This window comes from Kogia breviceps, chromosome 12, assembly GCF_026419965.1.
Source record: "Kogia breviceps isolate mKogBre1 chromosome 12, mKogBre1 haplotype 1, whole genome shotgun sequence".
Classification (NCBI taxonomy): Eukaryota; Metazoa; Chordata; class Mammalia; order Artiodactyla; family Physeteridae; genus Kogia; species Kogia breviceps.
Genome location: NC_081321.1, coordinates 1,376,939 through 1,400,710, shown reverse-complemented (window position 1 = coordinate 1,400,710; position 23,772 = coordinate 1,376,939). Strand labels below are relative to the sequence as shown.

Sequence of the window (23,772 nt, the reverse complement as noted above, 5' to 3'; positions counted from 1 at the left end):
CTTAAAACTCTGTACCCATTAAACAAGAGCTCCCTGTCCCCCCCTCCCCCAGTCCCTGGTAATCACTATTCTGCATTCTGTCTTTATGAATTTGACTATTCTAGGTACCTCGTGTAAGTGGACCACACAATATTTGTCCTTCTGTGACTGGCTTATTTCACTTAGCATAATACCTTAAAGGTTCATCTATGCTGTAGCGTGTATCAGAATTCCCTTCTTTCTTCAAGTTGAAAACTCCTCCAATGTATGTATATACCACATTTTGTTTATCCAATCATCTATCAATGACTTTGAGTTGTTTCCACCTTTTGGCTCTTGTGAATAATGCTGCTATGAGCATTATTTTGCTAGCATTTTGCTGAGGACGTGTTATACTTCTATTCACCAGGAATACTGGTCTTCAATGTTCTTGTAACGTCTTTGTCTTGTTTTGGTATCAGTACGATGTTTTGCTCTCATAAAATGACTTGGGTTCTTCCCACTCCTATTTTCTGGAAGAGACTGCAGAATTGGTATTACTCTTTCCTTGAATGTCTGGTAGAATTCACCAGTGAAACTGTCTGGGCCTGGAGCTCTCTGTTAGAAAGCTTTTAACTACAAATTTGATTTATTTGATAGATATGGGACTATTCAGGTTATTTATTCCTGAGTATGGTTTGGTGATTTGTGTTTTTCAAGGAATTAGTCCATGTCATCTAAGTTGTCAAACTTACGGGCATGGGGTGGTTCACAGTATTTCCCTCGTCCTTTCAGTGTCCGCAGAGACCCGGCCCTCACTCCCGACACCGCTCATTTGCATCCCCTCTCTCTCTTTTTTTCCCTTGATCGGCCTGGCCAGGGGTTTAGGTTTATCAGTTTTACTCTTTGCAAAGAACCAGCTTTGGCTTTCACCGATTTTCTCTACTCTCGATTTCCCTGATTTCTGCTCTGACTTTTGGTTTCCTTCCTTCTGCTTGCTTTGGGTTTACTTTGCTCTTCTCTTTCTAGCTTCTTAAGGTGGAACCTGCATTACTTGTTTGAGACCTTTCCTCTTTCCTAAGTATTTGATGCTATAAATTTCCCCCTGAGCCCAACTTCAGTTGCATCTGACATGTATTTTCATCTTTACTCAGTTCATTTTCTAATTTTCCTCCCTCTCTGACACACGGGTTATTTTAGGAGTGTGTCGTTTAATTTCAAAATATTTGGGGATGTTCCAGATATCTTTCGGTTACTGATTTCTAGTTCAATTCCTTTGTGGTCAGAGAGCATACTTTGTTTGATTTCCATTTCTTTAAAAAATTTTCAGTTTTCTTTTATGACCCATGATCAAGTTGGCCTTGGGTGCTGTCCCATGAGCGCTCACAAAGAGGCTGTGTTCTGCTGTGGCTGCGGGTGGAATGTTCGGTAAATGTCAACTAGATCACGTGAGTTGACAGTGTTGTTCAAGCCTCCCACAGCCTTGCTGTTTTGTTTATTCTACCAATTACAGAAAGTGGGATACACACGCGCGCGCACACACACACACACACACACACACACGTATATTCTTTTTCAGATTCTTTTCCATTGTAGGTTATTACAGGATATTGAGTATTGTTCCCTGTGCTACACAGCAGGTCCTTGTTGCTTATCTATTTTATATATAGTGTGTGTGTATGTTACTCCCAAATGGCTTTCTTTTAATTAGCATTGCCATGGTTTGTCTCCCCTGTTTTTTGCTCTGTTGGTACCTCCTTCCTTGCCTTCTTTTGGATTGTTTAAAATTTTTTTAGTATTCAATTTTCATTTATCTATTGGTTCTGTTTTCTTTTTTTTAAGTGGCTGCTCTAGGAATCACACTACACATATCTAACTTTTCAGTTTACTAGTTTTTATTTTACCACTTCAAGCAAAATGTAAAGGCTTTACAACTATATAGGTCCCTGTCCCCTTCCCTTTAACCTCTCAGTTGTCACATGTCCCATCTACCTACAATGAACCCCTCCTATAACTTTTGCCTTCGATCGTCATTTGCGTTTTAAAGAATCTGAGGGTAGAAAAAATAAATCTACTCTACTGACCCATGTTTTTACTACTTCTGTTTCTCCTCTTTCATCCTGAGGCCCTGACCTTCCTTTGGTATCACTTCCCTTCAGTTTGAAGAACTTCTTTCAGCATTTACTTTAGAGCAGGTCTGCTGACAAAGAAGGACTTTAAATTTTCCTTTATCTGAGAGTACCTTTATTTTACCTCCCTTCCTAAGGAACATTTTCACTGGAGACAGAATTCTAGGTTGATGGTTCTTTTACTTTGGCATTGTCTTCCAGACTCCAAGAGAAATCTGCACTCGTTCAAGGCATTGTTCTTCTATATGTATCGTTTCTGGTTGCTTTCAAGGTTTTTGGATTTTTAAAGTCTGTTTTTTAGCCATTTGGTTATGATATTTATGGGCATGGTCTTCTTTGGGTTAATCCTGTTTGGGGTTTACTGAGTTTCTTGAATCCATACATTTGTGTCTCACCAAATTTGGAAAGTTTTCAGCTATTATTTCTTCAAATATTTTTTTTACACTTGTCTTTTTCTCCTTTTATGGGACTCCAGTGACACAAATTCAGACCTTTTGATACAGCCCCACAGGTTTGTGAGGCCTTTTTTTTTTAAAAAAAATCTTTTTCCTGTATATTCTTCAGGTTGGATAATATCTATTGATGGGTCTTCAAGTTCACTGACTCTTCTTTCCCCTGCCATCTCTATTCTGCTCTCAAAGCCACTCCCTGGGTACTCTACAGTTCTGAATGTTCCCTTTGGTTTTTTTACACCACTTCTCTGCTGAGAGCTTCCACCTTTCCATTCATTTCTGAGGACTCCGTTCTATCTCACAGAGCACAGTAATAGTAACAGCCTTAAAGCCAGTGTCCTATAACTCCAGCATGTGGGTCATCTCTGGGTGGCCATCTGCTGGCTGACTTTCCCTGGGAGAGCTGTCAGATTTTCTCAGTTCTTTGTATGCGCAGTCATTCTGTGTCGTATCTTGGACATCTTGATGACGTTGTGAGACTCTGAGTCTTCTGAGAAGCCACCGAAGAGTGCTGATTTTGTTTAGAAGGCGATCCATTTGTTCAGATGTAGACAGGACGCTCCATCCTACCTTTTGTGGGCAACGGCTCCCATGTCAGCTCCATTTTCAGAGCTGTGACTGCCCCGTACGTACACCACTCAGGTGTTGGTCTGGAGCGAGGTGGCTGTCTGCACCGTGGGTTAGTTCTCCAAGCCTCAGCTATGCTTCTTTGGCTCTGTTACATGTATGTGATACTCCCGGGTGCGGCCAGCACCCACGTCAGTTCCCACCCAGAATTAGGGGATCTCCTCATCCAGCTCTCTCTCCAGCTCACGGGGGTCCTTCTCCCCAGTCTTCAGGCCACAAAGTCAGGGTTTCTCTCAGAGTTTTAGCTTCTCACAGTGTCAGGCAGTATACGTAGCTTGGGTAGCTGCCCACTGGGTGAAGGAAAGAAATATCAACTACACTCCAGAGACCACAGGGGCCCTCGTCTGCAGTCCCTCTGGCAGACACAGGCTTTTCTTGGGACCCTCACGGGCCTGTCCCTGCCGCAGTGGCAGCTCAGGTCAGTGCTGCAGCTGGCTTCAAGTAGGGCTGGGAGGGAAAGAGGGAGTCCGTTTCTCCGGTCCTCAGTCCACAGAGATGTTACTCTTGGTTTTTGTTGTTTCTGTCCGCAGCTCTGCGGCGTGGCTCACTCTCGAGTCAAGGTCAGGAGACAAAGGAGGGAAGGATCAGTCAGGAGACTGGTTACTCTTCAAGCTCCGACTTCCCTCGCCAACAGGCCTGCGATTGTTTACTTTCAGAGTCCTCAGGCGTTTCGGTTTTTTGTTTTGCATTCTGTCCAGAACTTTTCGTTGTAACCAGTGGGGGAGGTATGTCATTGTGAACTTACGCTACTTTGGCTGGTGCCGGAAGCTTATGCCCTTGCTCTCAGGAGCTATGAGCCACCCCAGGTAACAGGTAATGGAAGCCTGGGCTGGAATGGATGTGGGACGGGAAGGAGAAAAGGGCTGTGCAAAAGGTATGGAGCTGAGACTTGGCAACAGGCTGGGAAGGCCTCAAGCTTCACTTTACTGTTACCACACACTAAAATGCATTTCATGCAAGACCTAGCATTTTTTCTGTTTAATAATAACACCTTTATTATCATTATTTTTGGCTGTGCCGCCTGGCGTGTGAGATATTAGTTCCCCAAACAGGGATGGAACCCGTGGCCCCTGCAGTGGAAGCGTGGAGTCTTAACCACTGGACCGCCAGGGAAGTCCCAGGAAGACCTAGCATTACAAACGATCTGTGAACATGCATGGGCGCTAGAAGTCCTCTGCCTCACTGCTAAGGAGGTTTTACACTTGACCTGATTTTCCTACAGAAACAATGCTATTCAAACTGGTGCTGTATTTCATACGCACATCATTATGTTAGTGTGCTATTATTCTTAGTTGACTTAGAAACTTAACCACCAACTAAAACATTGTTTTTATGAATGTATTCTGATATCCAATTATATTTTTATCAAAATAAAACATACCTATAATTTTAAATATCAAATACTGTAAGGTTTCATAACAAACAGCAGATCAATTCTCCAGCCATTATAATCCTGGTTACCACTCCCTAAAAGCAGCCTTTTCCATGACAGTTATTTCTGCTCTCCAGTTATTTCTCATCCAATTTTTTTTCTGGTGTGTAAACCTCTTTTCCTATATATCATGTATACACTACCTCTTGATTCTTAAGAAAAATCCATCGAAGAGGATTTAGTTCTCTGACAATACACACACACTCTCACACACAAACACACTTTTCCCCATCCTTCCAACGTTAAGTATAACATCATTTCACATTTAGTGTTCATCATTTAATTACGATCAGCAGAGCCAAATAGCATACTATGATTATATTTCCTTTCTTGTACGATATTTTGCTTTCCCAGGAATTAAGAATTGCCTCCTTTTGTTTTTGTTTTTTTCCCCTCTCAGTTTTTAATGTTCTTATATCATTACCAAAATCACTGAAAAAGGAACTGTAAATGTCCCAAGAGATTCGAAGTCTCAGGTGTAAATTTCTTCTTGGACATGCTTCCTGAAGCCTTCCGTCTTCCTACTTTTAGACTGACTCATCTTTAGTTCAGTTGCATAGAGGTCATGATGGGACTCCTCTTTACCACTCTTCTCAGAACTCCTTTACCTCCAACCTGTGCTTGGAGCCCCCTTTTCACGGATGGCCTGTCTATCTGTCATAACAGCCCAAGTTATGCTAGAGTAAGAAATGACCCCCAAATCTCAAGAGCTTACAGTGACAAAGGTCTACTTCTCATGCACATTACAAGTCCATCATGGGTCACCTCTGTGCCTTCATTCCAGGACCAGGCTGACAGAGCAGCCTCTGCCTGACACCGCAAGTCATCATGGCAGAAAGGAAAGGGACGTGGTCGAACACGTATCTGCGCAGAAGTCACACGCACCACTGCTACCCACATCTCACTGGCCAGATCAATCCACACAATAATACTTGAGTCCAAAGGGCAACTACACAATATCTCCCCGGGTGGGTCGGTGGGGGAAGAACCAAATCGCACTGTCAAGTCCGACATCAACAGGGCAGAGAGAGTCTTCTGCAGGGCAGTAAGGTTAACAACTGTGAACAACGAAGCTGTCGTGGCACGTCCTCCTCTTTCTCGTTCATGCCATTTTTTTCATGAAATCCACCCTCCACCCTCGTGGGTTTATATCTTTTTTTACTCCATTACCGTCATTTCAACAGTTTCAGGAGTGCGTTCGATCTGCCATGTTGAGCCCAAAGTCTACCAACCAATCACTTTAAAAGGGAACTTCTAGGGCTTCCCTGGTGGCGCAGTGGTTGAGAATCCGCCTGCCGATGCAGGAGACACGGGTTCGTGCCCTGGTCCGGGAAGATCCCACATGCCGCGGAGCAACTAAGCCCGTGAGCCATGGCCGCTGAGCCTGTGCGTCCGGAGCCTGTGCTCCGCAACGGGAGAGGCCACAGCAGTGAGAGGCCCGCGTACCGCAAAAAAAAAAAAAAAAAAAAAATAAAAGGGAACTTCTAGTTCACGGTCTCTTTGAAAGATGAGGACTGTCTGTAATTATAATTTTCACTCAGTGTACCATTTTTCATTATTTATAGCCGTTTTTCTCAGATCCTACACATGTCATTAAAGAATTTAAATTGTATTTCTTTATGAATACAAAACTACCCAATATGGTAAATTCACTTTAGAACTGAGGAGTTTTCTAAAACAGCTCTGATGTAGGTGTCTTGATTTTTGCCTTTTCTGATTTGCTCTAAGCTCCAAGCTTATGTCTGCAATGAAATCAAGCAGCCAAAATGAATTTCATTCTAATTCTGTAATCACAGACAATAATATATTCAACATGTTGGCCTAGCTCTGAAATCTACCAGTCACTGCTGTCTTTAACTTATCTTAAATATTATGATCTACTTGGGAAAATACAGTTCTAAACTACATCTCCCTATACCAAAATCTTATTTAGCTCTGAAACGGCAAATACAGCAAACAGCTGCTAGAGGGTAATAATACACAAGAAACAGTCAAATTCAGCTTTTTGTTACATAGTTTTTATTTCATATTCTCCTTTCTAATAATGGAGATACAGTAGATTCTCAACTTAATAAAAAAAAAAAGAAACTCGCTTTTTAACTCTGGAGCATACACTGCAAGACTAGCATTTCTTAAAAGGTAAACCTTGCTCAGATCCATCACTCATGTATTGGCACTTCCACTGCTTGGGCCTGGACTTCCGGAGCTAGGCTTTCTCAGTTCAAATGCTCTTTCCATCTGAAAACAGTCACAGACCTTGGCAAGTTATGTAATCCCTTTAACTTCACTTTCCTCATTTACAAAATAGGAATAACAGGATTTCTAAGGAAAAGTGATGAGAATTAAAAAACCCATACAGAGCCTTGACATAGTGCCTGGGAGACAGTAAGCACTCAGTAAGTGTTTGTTGGGTAAACATTTTCTATCCTAATTCAACAGGCACCTTATTTACCTATAAAGCTTACAGAGGTCAAATTCTATGACAACCAGGTTTAAACACTATAAATCCTTTACTGTAATAAAACCATACATTTTGTGTTTGGCCGAAATTCAGTTACTTATTATACATCTTTTTTTTTAATTAAATGAAGAAAGTTTTGAGTTTTCATTTCTTTATTTTGCTCTTCTAAATCCATAAAATTTTAGAAAGGGATAGTTATCTCCTCACGTACCAATTTTTTTAACCTAGCGAATTTTAAAAACTCACCACAAACCTGTATCAGCTCTGCCTCTTGACATGTCCCAACCTGGCCTATGACATATACTGGCCAAAGTGAAATGTCAGGACTGAAACAGGGAGATCCTTGACTCGACAGATCTCGAGAGGTAGAGAGTCTTAAAGACCAGTCCTGAGTGAGGCTAGGTTCGTTGTTCAAAGGATGATGAATGAATCTATACATCATCAGAGAATATGCAAACCAGAGCAATTATTCCATAGAGTATCAGAATTCTTTAAAAACATTTGAGAGGTATCTGACATGCTGAAAGCACCTGGAGCAAAACCTTCTGGGAACCTCTGATGTCAGAGACTCTGAAGAGGCTTTTATAAACAAACGAAATCCAAGTGACTATGGCTGCAAAGTCAAGATGTGCCAAATAAACTCAGGAAGGTAAACAGATCCATTCCCTTCCACTCTTTGTTGTTCAACTGATTTCATTTGTCTTATGGAAGCTCGTTAGAAACATTTTAATACGCAGCCCAAAGGCTGCCTTCAATTTGCACTCATGCTGAACAGCGGAGAGAGCAGTACAGGCTGGTGTAGAAAAAGCAACGGACCTGAAATCAGAATGTGTGGGTCTGTCAGGGCTGCCACCTCCCTGAGACTCAGTTTTCTCATCTGCAAAACAACAGGGCGAGTGTCTGCCCCTCCAGGCTGTGATGAGGAAGTGTGGGAAGATGAATGAAAATGCCTGGAACAGTGCCGTCTAGTAGACACATACAGTGAACCACAAATGTGAGCCACAAATGGAATTTTCAAATAAAAAAATAAAAAGAAGCAGGTGAAATTAATTTTAATAATACTTTTTATTTAACTCAATATATTCAAAATATTACCATTTCAACAGGTAAATCAATAGAAGACTACTGAGATTTTTTCACATTCCTTTCTTTGGTACCAAGTCTGTGAAAATCGGTGTGCCTTTTACATTCACAGCTCAGAGTGTAAAATACAGAGCAGCCACCCTAGCCCGTGGGGTGGTACTGGACGGCACAGCCTGGAACCCAGGTCGGGCTGAGTACGTTTACTAGATCCTAGCAGCTAAACCCTGTGGGACTCCGGAAGGTTATTTTTAAAATCGACCACATTAAAGAGAGTTTGTATTTTCATATCTTTGGTACAGTACATAATATATAACATGTAATATTGTAATAAGAGTTTAAAATATTATCTATACCACCTAGACTCAGTATTTATCCAAAATAAGGCCAACCAAAAATTATTATAAGCCACTAATATTCATTCACTTTATATTTAATTTTGTGGTTATTTTATTTATTAGGACTTGAGTTACATATTAATCTGACATAGAATCTAATAATCTCAAAAAAAGAAAATATAACCTGACATAACAAGCACAGAAAAAAACTCAAACAACTACAAGCTACAATTGATTAAACTACACCTTCCGGCAAAGAAATAGGAATAGTAAACAAAATATTTCTCTGTATTACTAAATTTTTCATTTCATAGGACCTGCCTTTAGAAAGTCACGTTATATAGTTTTAGTAGCTTTCTTATAATTTTTTTCTCGTAAAAATTTAACTGTATTTTCTAAATAGGATGACCAACTATCACGACCACTTAGTTTCATGTGACTATAAGTAAATACAGCATTAAAATGATGCTATATTTACTTCAGCACAATTCAATGGGGTTGAAACATTATATATTACTTGTATTGCATCGTTAAGATAACGCTGAGTAGTACACAGAAGGCAAATTCTTGTATCTTGAGCTCAAAGAATGGGGTGGAAAAGGCATGGTAACCATTTCTTAGCTGCCAGGTCTTTTAGAAAGCCAGCCCGGAGCACGTGCACACACGTTTAAGCAGCTACGGTGTGCTCCCGTGCTGTGTGTGGAGATGCTCCCGCAGTCCCTAACGCTCTCATCCGCTTTTCTGGGGGCCTCCCAACAGTCCAGCACAAGTGGTCAGATGAGATGCAAGAGTGAAACGGGGACAGAATTCTGGGCAGGCGACTGCTGCCTCACTTCAAACCTGACAAGGACCATTTAGTTACTTAACAGAACTTCAACTTTACCAAATGTTATGAAATTCTTAAGGACCAAAACTCTTTGGACTTGGGTTTTCATTTACTACGTATTCAAAAGATGGTACTTCTGGAAGACAGGCCCTCTCCCTCAAGCATCTCATCGGATGCTCAGCCAAAGTGACACGCAAGCTGAACGGCTAGTCTAGGTCCTGCAGCACCACCGAGGTGCCTTCTGCGGTCTCCTGGCCAAGGACTCGCCTCCCCCAAGCCCCGCTCAGGCTCACAGCACAAAGCGGTCCAGCTGCAGAGGACGAGGTTTAAATGCTCACGTCATCACATTCACACTGTTTCCGTGTAAACGCTCCCGAGGAAGAAGCTATCCCGCACCGAGGCGTGTGTTTCCCAGGCCACCCATGCTGACCCCTACAGTCATTGACACTAAACACAACAGTCACACACAGTCTCAGACACAGGTTCAGACTCACATCTGGCATTTCTGTAGAGAAGGAAGGGGTCCTGGAGCTGGAAATCCAGGTCTTTCGTGATGGGCTCTGTCCTATTCTCCATGCTGAGCCTGTTCATGATGGTGAAGCCGTGTTTCGGGGAAGCAGACCTAAAGGCCGCCAGGGGCGGGGGGACACAGAGACGCCGTTCAGAGCAGAGCACTTCCAGGACAGGGGCATCCGGACGCGCCTTCAACCTTTCCGCCCCTTCACCGTGGGCTGCACCAATGCGCGGGACGCATACGGCGCGCCGGCCACGCTGGTGCTTTGGTAAAGTCCGGCCCTACTTACGTAAGTGTGTGCCTATGCACATACACACCGCTTGTTTCCCTACCTGCGCTGTAAGTTCCTTTAAGGCAGAGACGGTAACTACTGATCAACGAGTTACCGACCGACACCGTTAACAATCCTGACCGTTAACACAGAGCGAACATCACAGTTATAGAAAATGTTGGTGTTGGTCTGAAATTGAAAGCTGTGTAATTTCTTAGCGAAATGATGTAACTCTGGTCAATGAACTTATGAGGAGATATAGTATAATTAAAAGTTTATACGATTTAAAGCGAAGAGCAGATATTTGGTATTCTTCAGTGTAAGGCAAACAGCTTCATAGATAAGCTACTACAAAAACTTTTATCCATAAAACTGTGCATTTAGTAACTTTTAATTTTTAATTTCATTCAATAAACCTTCAGTGCCTAGTCTCTGTCAGGCAGGAAGAACCCAAATCATAGAGAAACTAACAACTACAAGTGCATCTGCCTACCCTTGGGGGGCAGGCCGGATAGCAACCCGACCGGGCAACTTCTGCTGACAGACTGGAACACACGTGCTCACACTGGAACGGAAACAGGCAGGGCCGCTGATTTAATCTGGGCCGCAGGGTAACAAGCCCACAGAAATGCTGTGAGCAACAGGAGAAAAGGGGTTTATAGCTCAGTTTCATTTCACCTCTAACCACTTGATTTACTACCTACAGTTTTCCTATGAGACTTCTAATTTTAAAACCGATGGAAGGCAATCCTTGCCTAGCTTATTTTACTAAGGGGTAAAGTGGTGCTGGGCATATAATGAATACCAGAAATAATCATGACGATCATTTCAACTTAAATTCTGGGGAAGAGTGAAGAGGGACTTGCAGAGTTCCCTGCCGGAGGGTCCTCTGGGAATGACCAGTGGGTGTAACTCTATCACAGAAAGACGCAGGAGGGAACAAAGACATTGGGGTTTCAGGTGTTTCTATGCAGCGTCAGAGTTTGATTCTTCCAGTGTCCCATTATTACAGCAGGCTTCACCCCTCTAGTGGTGCGGTAACTGCACCATCTCACAATTTATAAAATACACTCAGGGGATACCAACTGCTCTAAAGCAACATCTGTTAAGTCAAAACACATCACTGGCAGTTCCGTTACCTGTACCCAAAACTCCCCTGTGATTTCCAGGAGCTGCCTGTCGTCCTCCACCGAGGAGAGACCTCAACATTCCAGAATCTGGGATCCGATGTTGGGGCTGGGGGGCGAGAGGGATGGGAGAGAGGGTCCTGCTCTTAAGGAGTTAGATGTGGGGAAGAGATTACGGACTAGGGAAGGATTTGCTTCTCGGTTTAAAGGTTGGTTTAACTGACAGCTCCATGAGGAACTCAAGAGTATATTAAGAAGTACTTGAAAATACCAACCTACGTTTGGCTTTGGTACAAAACAGAAAATACTTGCATAATCTGTTACTCCTCTGCATCAGCAAAAGAAGACCCTACTAAAAACGATCTCCCTTCCACTCCCACCACCGCCTCCTGCCCACCCTCCACGCCGAACCTGCCCTGGGCCGCAGGGGCCTCTGTGTGCTGCTCTAGTTCTGCCTGTGTCCGTGGTGACTCTTCTCTGCATCCTGCTGACCCTGAAACCCAGCCATTAGCCCCTCAGCTTCTCTGCTGATTCCAACCACCAAACTCACGGTGCCGACGCCTCCACACTCTGTGCCTCCGTCCCTGCCCTGGCCCGAGGGCCTGGGGCCACCACTGGAACGCCCTGCCATCACCCCAAAATCACTATTTCAAAACAAAACTAAAACTATCCTCAAGCCAGGTTCTCAACCTCACATCTTTCCATTCCGCCAGAGTCTGTCATCCTCCCCGTTTTCCATTTCAAAATCTCACCAGAACTTTAAAACGTCACCGCCCCCCGCATGCAGTCTCCCAAAGAGCCCTCCCCACCTCACCTCACACCCGCTCCGCCACCACCGTCTTCTCTGTGTCTGCATAATGCTAGCACGCCGACTTCCCCGCAGGCTCTGTCATCGCTCCTTTGCTCCCCCACTCGTAAACCCTCAGGGGCTCCCTACTGCTCAGAAAACAGATCTCAGCGCCTTCAATCTGACATTCCAAGCCGGCAAAACCTTTCATCTCACTGTCAGCTTCTAACTGATGCCGACCGACACACACTCTCCACCCCAGATCACTGTCCTCACCGTGCTGCGACACGGGGCCCCTGCCTCTGCCTCCGCAAGGTTCAGCTCCTCCTCCCGCACTTGGCAGCTCTGTAAAGCCTCCAGGGCCACACACGCCGGCCCACTGGCACGGGGGTAGTCTATCCACACTGTGATTGACCTTCAAAGGTGCATGTGTGTGTAAAACAGATGAGCACGTGTGGGGTGGGGAGGGTTTGTACCAGGCCTCTGTGTTACATCTCTGTAACTCACTGATGGCGATGGGCCTCAGCTATGAGATCTTACGTGGATGTTTATGTGAATAAACAGCTTAGCTGTGAAGACACTATACATACTACACATCTCTGTGTGCATGTGTGATATTAACAACAGCCGATAAAAATTACCAAAAAACATGAATTTACTGAATCTATCCTGAAACATATTCCATTAGCTACACAATGGAGGACTAAGAGACATCTTTAATTTCGGATCACGCTTCTGCAGAGTCAAGAGGTGGGCGTGACCAATAACGCTCTCCTCCAAACGCCGGTTAAATAATCTCACATTCTTACCCGTGTACTTCTAGCTCCTTGCCAATCCATTATACTCAGGCACTTTGTACCACTCATTTGCATTAAAGAATAAATAGTTAATACTGCTTTTATAAGCACACAAAGATTTAAGTTCCTCTTTACTGAAGTTGACATTATATTCTGAAATTACCATTCATCACACCACACAGATGACATTATTCAGTATTCCCTACCTTATGCCAACCAATAACTGCAAACTAATAACTTCAAACTAAGTTCTTTCACTTCTCTGAAATAAAACTACACTTGAAGGGTGACACAACAGAGCTAAGACATGAGTGAAAGACCATCGGTTTCTTTATGAAAGTGACATACTCTTACCTTGTGTAAACAAATAAGGTTCCTTCCACATCAGTCTTTTCCTAAAAAATAAAAACAAAACAAACAGCAGAACATGTATATTCTGTTCACTAATAGGAAACACTCACAGAGGTCAGAGAACATAAGCATCTTAGAGAACAGGAATTCGATCCGTTCCAAGCGGGGTCAAACCTATGTAACAGAGGGGTAACTCTTGGGCAAAGGAAAAAGCAGATTTTCTGCCCATTGTGACTCCGCTGCTTAAGCAGCAGGAAGCGTCCTCCTACTGTCACTGACAAACTAAACCAGAGTGCTGTTTTCCCCTCTGACCTGGGGACACGGCCAGCCGCAGAAACCACCGCTGTCTGTACTTCCTTCACCTCCTCTGTTCTCTGGTTTCCTTTTTTCTTGTCGTATCCTGTCACCTAGGAGAGCAGCGGACCTGCTGATTACTCTACTCTCTGACTGCTACACAGAAGGCAGCGATGCTGCTTACTTTTCAGACAAACTAATCGCCTATTCGATGTGGAATATTTACAGTCAAGTCTGATCTTTGAAATACAATTAAACAGAAACATTACCAAGCTAGGACTCAAGAACTCTGCCGGGGAGGGACTGGGAAAGTTGTAAACTTAAAATGATAAGCTATCATTTCAGTTCACTGGGAAAGGCTCTTTTCCATCTCCCCAGGCCCTGATGAAAATGTTCAGCTTACTAAAAAAAAAAATTTAAGTACCCGTTTGTCTGATTAACTAGTAATCAGACTATTATAACTCAGAATTTAGAATTTATCTTTGCTATTTACGTGGTTTAATTTCAGCATCCTATTTAACCTCTCAATATTTTGTTATTTATATCTCCATTAGCAAAGTCATTCAAAATTTAAGTACTCTGTCATTTTGGTGAAAAATACTCTCTTTAAGAAACAAAGGTATATTAAAATGATGATTCTGAAAAGGCACACAAAAAATTGCAAGCATGATCCTTTCTATGCTTGAGTAATTTCATCATCCTTAAACTGTATTTACTATTAAGTGACCACTTGCTACGAGGACAAAACACTTTTCTGTCTTCCAGTATTTGACCCTGGATTGTTTCATCTCAGAGATCCTAGTCAGGATGTTTCTGTGGATCAGCACACAGAAACCTACCAGCCTTTGACTTGTTTCCTTCCTTCCTTCCTTAACGAAGTAGTAATAGAAATTACCTGTTCCTTAAGGAAAAATCCAGAATCAGAAATGTAAGAGCCATGCTTCTCCAGAAATTATTCTCTAACTCCAAATTTGCAATTTTTTCTTTTTCTTTTTTTTTTTTTTGTGATATGCGGGCCTCTCACCGCTGTGGCCTCTCCCGTTGCGGAGCACAGGCTCCGGACGCACAGGCTCAGCGGCCACGGCTCACGGGCCCAGCCGCTCCGCGGCACGTGGGATCTTCCCGGACCGGGGCACGAACCCGCGTCCCCTGCATCGGCAGGCGGACTCTGAACCACTGCGCCACCAGGGAAGCCCTAAATTTGCAATTCTTAAATTAGTTTATTGTTCTGTGTCTCAGTTTCTACACTGAAAAGGGATAACAAACTTACACCACGCAGATCTTTGGAATAAAAACATATTTTTCATCTAAGGCTCTATGACACCTAAATAAAAAGGTCTTTGGAAATGTAAATTCTGGTCTATTCTGGCTGAAACAGCTCAAATTCACGCATTTTCTCTGTCCCTCCACAGTTATCCAGGGGTAACCAGATTTTTTTTTTTTCTTTCTGGGCAAAGCCCAGGTTTGGGGTTTTGGGCAACAGTTAAAGCAAGATTCTATTAGCTCCTCCTTAGGTCCTGCAAGTAAAGAAGACTTTTTTTTTTTTTTTAATTTATTTATCTGGCTGCTCCAGGTCTTAGATGCAGCATGTGGGATCTTTTAGTTCTGGCATGGGAAGTCTTAGTTGCGTCATGCGGGATCTAGTTCCCTGACCAGGGATTGAACCCAGGCCCCCTGCACTGGGAGTGCAGAGTCTTAGCACTTGGACCACCAGGGAAGTCCCTAAAGAAAACTTTTATGTTAAAGTATTAGTTCACAGTTCTGGAAGATTTTGCTTAAATTTTAAAAGTACAATTTAATGATTTAATATTACACTGTTATAAAAAGTAACAAGTGCTAAAAAATTAAGCAGTTCAAAATTTAAAATAATGAAGTAGAGTGTAAAATACTGCCAGTCCGCAAAACTACTGGGACTTGGCAGACTACTTGACAAAACAACGCAATCTACATCTGATTATTCTGTTAAAATAATGAAAACGTAAATCTCCATTTACCCTCTAAACCTGCCTTTCTCAATCATATATGTAGCATCTGAGTCACCTAAGAAGCTTTCAACAAATATCAGATGCTTGGGCCTCATATCCTGAGATTTTTGATTTGGTGGGATGCACTTTTTAAAACTCCAAATGATCTTGACTCACAGAACTTAGAAAATCACTAGCTAGAAACAAGGGGTACACTACCACTATCAGGCAGCTTCTCAAGCTCAGCACCTTTGACATCTGGCGTCAGATTAACCTTTGTCGTGGGGGCCTGTCCCATGCACCGCAGGATGTTTAGCAGAATCCCTGGCATCTACCCTCTGGATGCCAGGAACGTGGTCCCTCTCCAAGCGACAACTAAAAATTTTCTCAAGGCCCTGCCAGTGTGGCCTGGAAGCAAAATCGACTCCAGTTAAGAACTACTGCTCTAAGGGTTGAGAGGTGAAAATACCATCAGGGTTAAGGCACACTGGTGTTTTGGGGGAGTGGGATTTCCTGGCAATGGGAAGAAGTAGGTCTAGTTCCAAGATTCCTACTCCAATCCTGACATAATCGTTCTTAAGCTTCCTTAAAGCAGCTCATTTTCTGTCCCTGCTTCACTCCTTATTCCTCCTGCTGAATACCTTAAGTTAGCCTTAATCCATATTCAGCGTAATAAGAATTCCCCTCCTTCACTTCCCACCTGCATATACTTTCTCTTCTGTTCTTAAGCATGTCCTGTACACTTTTATTAGGCTTATGGTCAAAAGCTCCCGTTGTGGTGGCATATGGAGACGCGGCATCAACTTGTTTGCCCCCAGCAACTGCCCTGCAGCTAAACTAGGTCTCTTTCTTTCTCGGCGGCTACCACAGCCTTGAAGATGAGTACTTTGAAAAAATGACCTTCTAAGGGATGAACTATGAGCTGTCTGAAAGCAACAAGCCCAGGAAGCAGAAAAACACAACTCCTGTAAATAATGCGCTGTGCCACTTGTGACTTCCCATGAGGCTGTAGAAGGGCAGCCTCTGTAACTCTGCTAACACGTGGCTCAGAGACCCTGTCTAACGCCCGTAGGAAACAACCGCTACTCAAGGGGAACCTCTCCTGTACCCTCTCCTGCTAACAGGAGAGGGTAACAGGAGGTAACCTCTCCTGTTAACTTCTCAGAATTCCCCAGACTCTCGGTCGGGTGTCAAGTCAGTCCAGAGTACGAAACACACCCCTATCCTCATCTCTACTACCGAATTTCCTCAGCAGAATTAGGACATCAAGCCTTTGGCGCTTTTCTAGAGCAGTATACAGTCGCACGCAGAATATCTGTATTTTAAAAGTTGCCGTTGAAACGTGTCTACCTCGTCGCTCAACGTCCTTGATACGAAGACCCAGGCGACACATATGCCCCCGAAGCCTAGGGAGACATAGCTAGGAAGAGGCGCGCTTCCTTCCCCGGGACCTCGCGGGGCAGGTGTCCCCACGTGCCTCCATTCCTGCCTCTCTTCGGTGAATTTCCTCGGCTACGAACTTAGGGCAAAGCTGTTCTCTTCTCTTCCCTGTTAGGACCTACTTCTTAGTGTCTTCTTTTCTGTGAGTGGTTTTCGGGTAAACTTTAATGACCGGCTGCGGAAGGAGTTAGGGAGGCCACGTGAACTACTGGGGCTGTGTCCCGTCGGGGGGCTCTCCTAGCTGACCGCCGGGACGTGCCGGAGCAGGGTGTCTGACCCGCTCCGCGGGGCTGAGTCCTGCCCGCGCTCCGTGACTCAGTTCAATGCGGCGGGAGGTGCCCGCGGACGCCGGACCCGAGTGACCGCGGGGGGGGACCTCCCCGCCCGCTCGCAGCCCCTCCCCGGCCCCGCCTGCCCGTACGCACCCACTCGTTGGCCCGGTGGCCGAAGGTGTACAGGGCCACCTGGCTGGCCACGTCCACGATGCGGCTGATGTAGGGGTCGTGTCGCCGCAGGGCCGCCAGGCTAATGTCGCGCCCCTTCCCAGCTGGAAAGCCTGCCGCCGCCGCCGCCGCCGCCATCTTCCCGCCGGTCCGCGGGGCGCCGCAGCCCTCTCGGCAGAGCGCAGAGCGCACAGGCGTCACTGGTCGATGGCCGCGCCGCGCCCGCCCGCGATCGTTGCCACGGCAACCGCAAGGCGACCCCAGCGCGGTCCTGCGAGTGTCCCGGGTACCGGACCATCGCTGGACGCCGGGCACGTCTGCTCCTCGGCGCTCAGCTGTCAGACCTGTAGTGATAAACACGCCTCGAGCGTGCGTAACTGAACAGGGAAGGAACTGCGATTTCTCGTGCGCGGACGCCGGGTGGTTCTTCAAGTGCAGTCCTCGACGACCTGGCGGCTCCGAGACCCTTTCAGGGGGTCTAAGGGTCAGAACCGTTTTCGTGACAATCCTCAAACTCACCTGACTCGTGCCCTGTGCTGACTTTTGCACGAATGCTGCAAAAACAACGGTGGGAGAAAGTGCAGGAGCCATGCTGTACAGGCCAGTGTCACTTGACAGTGTACGTGATAAGGCAGAAAAATTATTAATTTTATTACATTTCAACCTTTTGGTACACTTTTTAAAATTCTGTGTGAAAAAAAAGAGGAAGAAATCACAGAGCACGTGACCTGAACACGGAGCTGCCATACTTGCCTCCAGGAAAACACTTGAGTGCTTAAGTCGCAAGCTGAGCTAGTGTTTTTATTTTCACGGAACACAACTTTTACTTGAAAGAAAGATGGACAAACTATGAGTATTCAGACAGGCATTTGACAGACATTTCTGAGAAAATAAATAACGTGCACCTGTCACTTCCAGGAAAACGAGGGGTGATTATTGTCACCAATGATAATTTTTGAGCTTTCAAGCGAGAATGAGAAGTTTACAAAATGTGTATCCACTGTCATGAGCTTGACAGCTTCTCAATACTTAGTCTTTTCTGATGAGATTGCTGGGTATTTGGAAAGCCTGTGATGAGGGCGTTCCTCTTTAAAACTTGGGAGAAAGGTGAACGTTGATCACTCTGGTACATGCCTAACTGGATGTCTATTTTTGTTAAAATATTTCAATAAAGCTTTAAAGTTTCTTTTATATCTTTGAGCCTTGGAGTCTATAGGCAAAGCCTACCTTTTGATAATTTCAGGGAGCATAGACACACCCTAGTTGTCTCTCTAGGACTTGGTCCAATGCCTTGTGCTGAATAGAAATTTGTAAATGCCGATTCTATTGAACTCAACCGTGAGTTAGTTGAAGTTACTCATTAAATATCAGCTTTTTAAAAGAGCTCATGATTTACAGAAAATTGAGATCCAAGTTGGCATGAAAGAGCATACAATAACAAGTCCTGATCTTTCAGAGTTTACATTCTATAAAAGATAGAAAAAAATGGAAAGGTTTGTTTAATTTTCCATGTTATAAAGAAAACAAGAAAGAAAAGGGAAAAGACCTTGAAGATTAGAGATTACACTCAGAAAAAGATGATGTATAATTATGCAATGGCTTCAGCATTGCAATGTTGTTTACCTCCTGGCCCCAGAGCTTTGTTCTCTTAAAATTCTTTTCCCCCGCAAATTCTTAAAGATCTAACCTTCTAGGATGAAGAGAGAGTTCTGCCTAATTGCTACTTTAGTAACCTGTGTTTGTAAAATCAGGTCATCATCACTTATCCAAATATACTAAGTTACAGGCTCTTTATTAGTAAAAGGCCATTTTAAAAAAATTGGGGTATAGTTAGTTGTTTTACAATGTTGTGTTAGTTTCTACCGTACAGCAAAGTGGAGTTCCCTGTGCTATACAGCAGGTTCTCATTAGTTATCTATTTTATACATATTAGTGTGTATATGTCAATCCCAATCTCCCAACTCCTCCCACCCACCCCCTTTCCCCCCTTGGTGTCCATACCTTTGTTCCCTACATCTGTGTCTCTATTTCTGCCTTGCAAACTGGTTCATCTGTACCATTTTTCTAGATTCCACATATATGCGTTAATATACGATATTTGTTTTTCTCTTTCTGACTTACTTCACTCTGTATGACAGTCTCTAGGTCCATCCACCTCACTACAAATAACTCAATTTCGTTCCTTTTTATGGCCGAGTAATATTCCATTGTATATATGTACCACATCTTCTAAAAGGCCATTTAAAATGAGCAAATTCTTTAAAAATCCATATAACTTCAATTTTCACTGGCTTCCACAGTGTGGTCATACTTATCCTGTGTTTCCAGAAGCCTCATCGTGATACCTTGAACAAATATTGGGGTCTTTGGGTTTCATGATTATTTTATAATTGCCATAATGAGATAAAATATGTGCTAACAGTTGGTGTTACAAAGTTGTATACCACAATTTAAAACAAGTCATAGTATGATTTAAAAAATAGTGTCTGGGTCCAGGATGTTTATGCCATTGCAATGACTGAGATAAAATTCACCACTTAAGGTAATTGTAAGAACACAGTATGTTTAAATTGTTTGGAAATAGATATAGAACTGGAAAATGTTTGGTTTTGTAGCCATGTATGGATGTTTGCATACAAATATAAACTGACTTTTTATGGCATGATTGTCTAGAAATGTAATTACACGGTCTGCTTTATTAGTACTCTTTTCTTTACTGGGTAAAGAGCCTCTAAGTTTTGCATTTGTCCGGTAGTAGAATGTATTGGAATGGAGGGGAAGGAGGAGCTTCCAGGCTGCACCTAAGAGTTTGTGATTCTAAAATGGCTAAAACGGCCTCTGATGCCTTGCTGGTGCTGCCTGTATGAATTGCCCTGCATGCTGGGAATTTTATACCAAATGGTGACAGAAGTGGACAGTTAATGCCCTCTTTCTCCCAGTGGAGGAAAGCGGTTTGAAGCTGCGTATCATCAATTGTTTTCAATGCATGGTTCGTTTCTTTTCGAAGCAGCAGAGCACAGCAGAATGGGCCCCCCCTTGGAAAGGGAAACCAGTTAAACTTATTTTTATCTCACTTGGAACTTGGGGATCATAATATCACAGCTTCACAGGGTAGATGAGGTCAAACGAGGAGAAAATGTACCCAGAAAAGATTTGCAATGTGTCAAGTGTTCTGCAAATGAAAAAGCTATTACTGTTATAATTCTCATCCTCATCATCATTATTATTTCTAATAGAAGCCCAGAAGGGATTCTTCTTGTCTAATTACCCAGCCAGAGCTCAGATCATCTCAACAAAGTTCTGCATACGCGACAAGGAACACATTAAATCCTAAGGCGGTTCATTCCCAATATTTTTATGTGGTGGAGGATGTGAGCTAAGACGTATTTATCAGGAACTCCACAGTTAGAGGAAGAAATGATGTAGGAAATATAGGTCAATGGTCCACGCGATTGCAAAGGGGTTAAGATGTGCAACAGTCCTCAGAGGGACTTGGAACAGAATGAGAAGGCGCAGATATGGGGAGGGAAGAGGCCTGATGGGTGGGGATAGGAGGCAGCCTGGAGAAAGGCTTAGGACGTCTCCAGTCTGGGCCCAGCAGCTGCGTGGACTGGACCTCTGCTCGCCTGACCCAGAAAGGGCCCAGAGCTCTTCAGAGCAGGGACCATTCTCGCACGTTCTCTTCTGATCCCTGTTTGCCTCTCTCTGCCAGAGTCCCATAGAATCTCGTCCTTCCAGGCTCATTGTCAGGGGTCAGGTGAAGGCTCCGTGGGCCCGCAGGGCGTCTACAGTAACATCTTTTCCGTGGCTGCCCGGGGCACGCTACGAAGAGGAAGGGCCTCTGATTCCCCACGAAGAGATATAGGCTTAAAAGGCAAAGACCTGACTGTGGTAACTGATGCACGTGGGCCCAGCCCGGGTCACTCAGGACAGCAGGATGTGGAAGGGAGGGTCGGAGGCAGAAGACCGCGCTCCCTGCTTCCCGACTGCCACCGAGGGGGACAGTGAGAGCCTGGCCGAGACCAGCTGCCAGCTCTCTGGAAACACAGGCAGCTCTGTGTTCCGTCAGCGAGGTAGCGGCTATTTAACGGGGCCGACTTCTCACTAAGGAGCCTCGTCCTCGGGCAGAGCGGCTTGTGCGGTCGTCAGTGGGTCGTCCGCTGGACTCGGGGCTGCTGTCAGGTGAAGTGGGCGTGGGTGGTCCTGGCGGGTTCATCGCAGTGGCGCTAAGTCGTCTAGGGGTGGCCTGAAGGCCGTCTGATTCTAGCGGAGGCCACAGTTCTGGGCAAGTCACCTCACTTCTCGGGAATATAGGGACTGAGTTGGAAGGATGCTTCCCAGCTGCAGTCTCTGCGCCGCCTTATTGGACCACCTCTGTCCACGTCCGATGCAGCCATCTTAACAAACACGGACACAGTAATGAATAATCTGTTTAATATGTCTTGAAATTAGGCCAAGGGAGCAGCCTGTAAAGGACTTTGAAATGTTGTATCAAAGCTGAGGGCTGAATGCTTTAGCCAAGAAAGAGAAAGGGGTTTCTTCTTTCCTTGGTTGTTTCTTGTTCTTAGAGGAAGGCAGTCGTGTTGGGAGAAAGGAATGTTTATCCTCGCCCTCCTTCACATGGCCTCCTGCCAGAGTGATTGGCCCTCGCTGCAGGATTTTTTTTTTTTGGCTGCATTGGGTCTTCGTTGCTGCGCATGGGCTTTCTCTAGTTGGCGGCGAGCAGGGGCTACTCTTCGTTGCGGTGTGTGGGCTTCTCATTGCGGTGGCTTCTCTTATGGCGGAGCACGGGCTCTAGGTGCGCGGGCTTCAGTAGTTGCAGCACACAGGCTCAGTAGTTGTGGCTCGCAGGCTTAGTTGCCCCGCGGCATGTGGAGTCTTCCTGGACCAGGGCTAGAACCTGTGTCCCCTGCACTGGCAGGCGGATCCCTAACCACTGCACCACCAGGGAAGCCCCTCGCTGCAGACTTTTTTTTTTTTTTTTTTTTTTGCAGTACGCGGGCCTCTCACTGCTGTGGCCTCTCCCGTTGCAGAGCACAGGCTCCGGACGCGCAGGCCCAGCGGCCATGGCTCACGGGCCCAGCCGCTCCGTGGAGTGTGGGATCTTCCCGGACCGGGGCACGAACCCGTGTCCCCTGCGTCGGCAGGCGGATTCTCAACCAGGGAAGACAGGTTGAGAAAACCAGGGAAGCCCCTCGCTGCAGATTTTTAATCTAGGTGAAGTGCAGATTTCAACCTATCTGTGATGACTTCCATGGAGGTCTATAAGAAGCGGTCCGGAAAAAGTGTCAGGGACCCCAGGGTGGAATGCGTTTAAAGAATTTTCTAATTACTTGTTATTGTTACAACCGACCATATCAGCTCTTCACTTTGTGATTGACTTTTCTCTTTCTAAACTGATGTATGAAGCCCCAGAGGAAAATGAACTGCACGATATTGTGCTGAACTACACTTAAGTCCAAGGTGAGAGGCTTTGGAAAGACACTTGGCTTGGTCAGGAGCTGGGACCCTGGGAGGGGCTGGAGGCCAGAGTGGGGGACAGAACCTGCCGCTGTGGAGTCTCGTCCTGCAGGTCTGGCATAACTAGTCTCTGCTGAGCCCACAGACGGCAGCCCACAGGCCAAGTCTGGCCCTCTGCCTGGTTTGTAAATAAAGTTTTATTGGGGCACAGCCACGCCCACCGCATTGTCCGTGGCACTTTCACCCGGCAACAGCGGAGGTGATGAAACCAGGCGGCCTGGGCTTCGATCCCTGAAACGGTTGCTCTCTGCTCCTTGACAAGGTTTGCTGATCCCTGATCTACTTTATTTAACAAATCAGTGAGTAACTAGCGTCAGGGACCCTCTGCACGCCAGTAGGCACCTGTTTGTGTCTGTCATTTGTGTCATTGGAAAGGCGGCGAGGATGAAGCCTCGTTACTGTGCACAGGGAGGTGTAATCTGGTCGAGGAGACGAAGATCGGCATGTGCGAAAAGATGGGGACAGTAAAAGGTGACATATAATCAAGGGTTAAGTCGTGCGTGACGTATAGACAAGCACTAGGGTTTGCCGAAAGGGAGGGAGGGTCGGCGAGAGCGCCAGTAGCTGGAGACAGCGACATTGAATGGAATAAAGTCCCAGGACCCACGAGAGCTGGGACGCCCGTTGGGATCCACTATGGTTGGATTTGACCTCTATCCCTGCTCATGTCACTTAAGTCACTGATATTTTTGGCCTGCTGTTTAGGGGATTCCTGAATGGCCAGAAATATTTCTGAGTAACTTTAGCGGACTGATTTTCCTAGGATTTGGGATTCCTTCCATCCCCCTAAACTGCAGAGAATTTAGTCACGGTAGCATATGGTGTTGTTCTTTCCTGGAGACAATATAGTGTAATGAGCTTGGGGTCAGAGGCCCGGATCCGAAGCCCGTCTGCATTGTGGAGCCTCGGGGGCTCTGGGTCTCAGTTTCTTCATCCGAAAAGTAGGGACAAGGATAACGTC

At 45.0% G+C, this 23,772-nt stretch overlaps 2 protein-coding genes across 15 annotated transcripts in view; one reads left to right on the top strand and one right to left on the bottom strand.

Annotated features, from left to right (window-relative positions):
* DCP1B (decapping mRNA 1B) overlaps nucleotides 1-17,639 on the bottom strand; it is a 50,196-nt gene extending 32,557 nt beyond the window's left edge. For 3 of the 4 annotated variants that reach the window (XR_010835720.1, XR_010835721.1, XM_059081334.2), the window contains exons 1-3: nucleotides 17,274-17,639; nucleotides 13,154-13,194; nucleotides 9,798-9,925 (exon numbers count right to left, since the gene is read on the bottom strand). Coding sequence is in view for 1 of the 4 variants with exons in the window: in XM_059081334.2 (XP_058937317.1) it covers nucleotides 9,798-9,925; nucleotides 13,154-13,194; nucleotides 17,274-17,429 (325 nt within the window). In the remaining 3 variants the exon portion in view is untranslated. Of the gene's footprint in view, nucleotides 1-9,797; nucleotides 9,926-13,153; nucleotides 13,195-17,273 lie in introns of those variants that run through there. The other variant, XR_010835722.1, reaches the window with a different exon arrangement.
* CACNA1C (calcium voltage-gated channel subunit alpha1 C) overlaps nucleotides 1-23,772 on the top strand; it is a 521,192-nt gene that overhangs the window by 17,271 nt on the left and 480,149 nt on the right. The window lies entirely within an intron of this gene.